Below are 1,701 nucleotides of genomic sequence, written 5' to 3'. Positions count from 1 at the left end.
CATAGAATCATCAAGTTGGAAAAGACTACAAAGGCCATTCAGTCCAACTTCCTGCCATTCATGATGGAGATGATGGTGATGATCATAGAATCACAGAATCGTAAAGTCGGAAGAGACCACAAGGGCCATCCAGTCCAACCAAGCATGACGGTGATGATGATGGTGATGATCGTCATCATCATCGAGTCATAGAATCATCAAAGTGGAAGAGAGCACAAGGGCCATCCAATCCATCCTCCTGCCATGCATGATGATGGTGATGACGATGATGCAGACAGCCTTCCGTCCATCCCCGTGGCAGCGGGGCTTCCATCTCCTCCTCCTCGGGGCCCCTTGCCTTCACAAGTACCTTTCGAGGCCGGAGGGGAAGCTGGGGGGCGGCCTGAGGTAGGCGTTGTTGCCGGAGGCGGCTGCGGCGAACTGCCCGAGGCCGTTGAGCTGGGAGGCGGCCAGCCCCAGGAGCTGCTCGGCGTGTTCGGCGCAGGAGGGGGCGGCCGCCGCCGTCGAGGGCCTGGCGGCGGGGAGAGCCATGCGGTTGGGGGCGGCGTAGAGCTGGGCGCTGGGGGGCGAGTAGGGGGGGCCTTGCTGGGGCATCCCCAGGGGCCCCGGAGGGGAGGCCGAGTAGGGGTAGCTCATCCCGGGGGGCTGCCGGCCCAACAAGCCGGGGCTGAGGGGCTGGCCTTGGAAGCAGGGCTCTGGGCCGCCCAGCTCGCCCCCGCCCAGGCCCAGAGAGGCTGGCTGCCCGAGAGCCTCGGCTTGCTGCTGCTGCTGCTGCTGCTGCTGCTGGGAGCTGATGAGGCTGTCGATGCTGAACATGCGGGGGGGGCGGCATCGGGGGGTAGTGGGCCAGGGAGGGCAGCTGGGGGCTGTAGGGGCCCCCGGGGGAGTAGAGGGGCGTCCCCCCGTTGCCGCCTCCCGCCGCCGCCGCCGGGTACCCTCCTGCTCCGTGGCAGGGCGCCGCCCGGGGCCCCCCGGGGTTGGGGCTGAAGGCGCTGGCAGGGTGTCCGTAGCCCGGGTAAGTGGTGAGGTCGGTGCGCTTGAAGCGCTTCCTCCGGCGGAGGAAGGAGCCGTTGTCGAACATGTCCTCGGCGGCCGGGTCGAGGGTCCAGTAGTTGCCCTTGCCCGGGTGCCCGGGCTCCCGGGGGATCTTGACGAAGCAGTCGTTGAGGGTGAGGTTGTGGCGGATGGAGTTCTGCCACTTCTTGGGGTTCTCCCGGTAGAAGGGGAAGCGCTCGGTGATGAACTTGTAGATGCCTCCCAGCGTCAGGCGCCGCTCGGGGGCGTTGGCGATGGCCATGGCGATCAGGGCGATGTAGGAGTAGGGAGGCTTCCCCCGCTGCACCGGCCGCTTCCTCCGACGCCCGCCGGCCCCGGGGCAAGAGTTGGCGGGCGGCGGGGCGGGCGGCGGCGGCGGGCCTTCCTCCTCCAGGCTGGTCTGGGCGCCCCTCTCCTCCGCGGGGCTCCCTCGGGGCTCGGCCTTGATCAGCAGGGCCTCCCCTTTGGGCCCCGACGGCGGCGAGGCTCCCCGGGGGGAGGCCGGGCTGCAGGGAGGGAGGGAGTCCGCCGTCATGGTGCACAGCCCCGGGAAGAAGGCGAAGCCGGACAGGTTCATACGCCCCGAGACTAGCAGGGCCCCGCGGCAGCCAGAGCGGAGCCAAGAGAGCAGCTGCCGTCGGGGATCTCGGCCGAAGGAGAAAGGAG

General features: G+C 68.4%; 1 protein-coding gene across 1 annotated transcript; it reads right to left on the bottom strand.

Moving 5' to 3' along the window:
• Window positions 1–339: 339 nt before the first annotated feature.
• Window positions 340–1,363, bottom strand: FOXE3 (forkhead box E3). Its single transcript, XM_042464307.1, has 2 exons — window positions 936–1,363; window positions 340–808 (listed from the first exon to the last, which is right to left on the bottom strand). The coding sequence occupies exons 1-2, from the start codon at window positions 1,295–1,297 to the stop codon at window positions 340–342; spliced, it is 831 nt and encodes a 276-aa protein (XP_042320241.1). The 5' UTR covers window positions 1,298–1,363.
• Between the last annotated feature and the right edge of the window lie 338 nt (window positions 1,364–1,701).

This window comes from Sceloporus undulatus, chromosome 4 (assembly GCF_019175285.1).
Source record: "Sceloporus undulatus isolate JIND9_A2432 ecotype Alabama chromosome 4, SceUnd_v1.1, whole genome shotgun sequence".
Lineage (NCBI taxonomy): Eukaryota > Metazoa > Chordata > Lepidosauria > Squamata > Phrynosomatidae > Sceloporus > Sceloporus undulatus.
Note: the sequence above shows the minus strand (reverse complement) of the source record. Positions and strands in the feature narration are given on the sequence as shown.

What these genes read in the sequence shown, in the direction of transcription:
- FOXE3 (XM_042464307.1), bottom strand. Translation starts at nt 1,297, where the DNA reads ATGGCCATCGCCAACGCCCCCGAGCGGCGCCTGACGCTGGGAGGCATC. An exon ending in CCCTGCCACGGAGCAGGAGG is followed by an intron (nt 809 to 935) that starts GTACCCGGCGGC and finishes CCGCATGTTCAG; the next exon opens with CATCGACAGCCTCATCAGCT.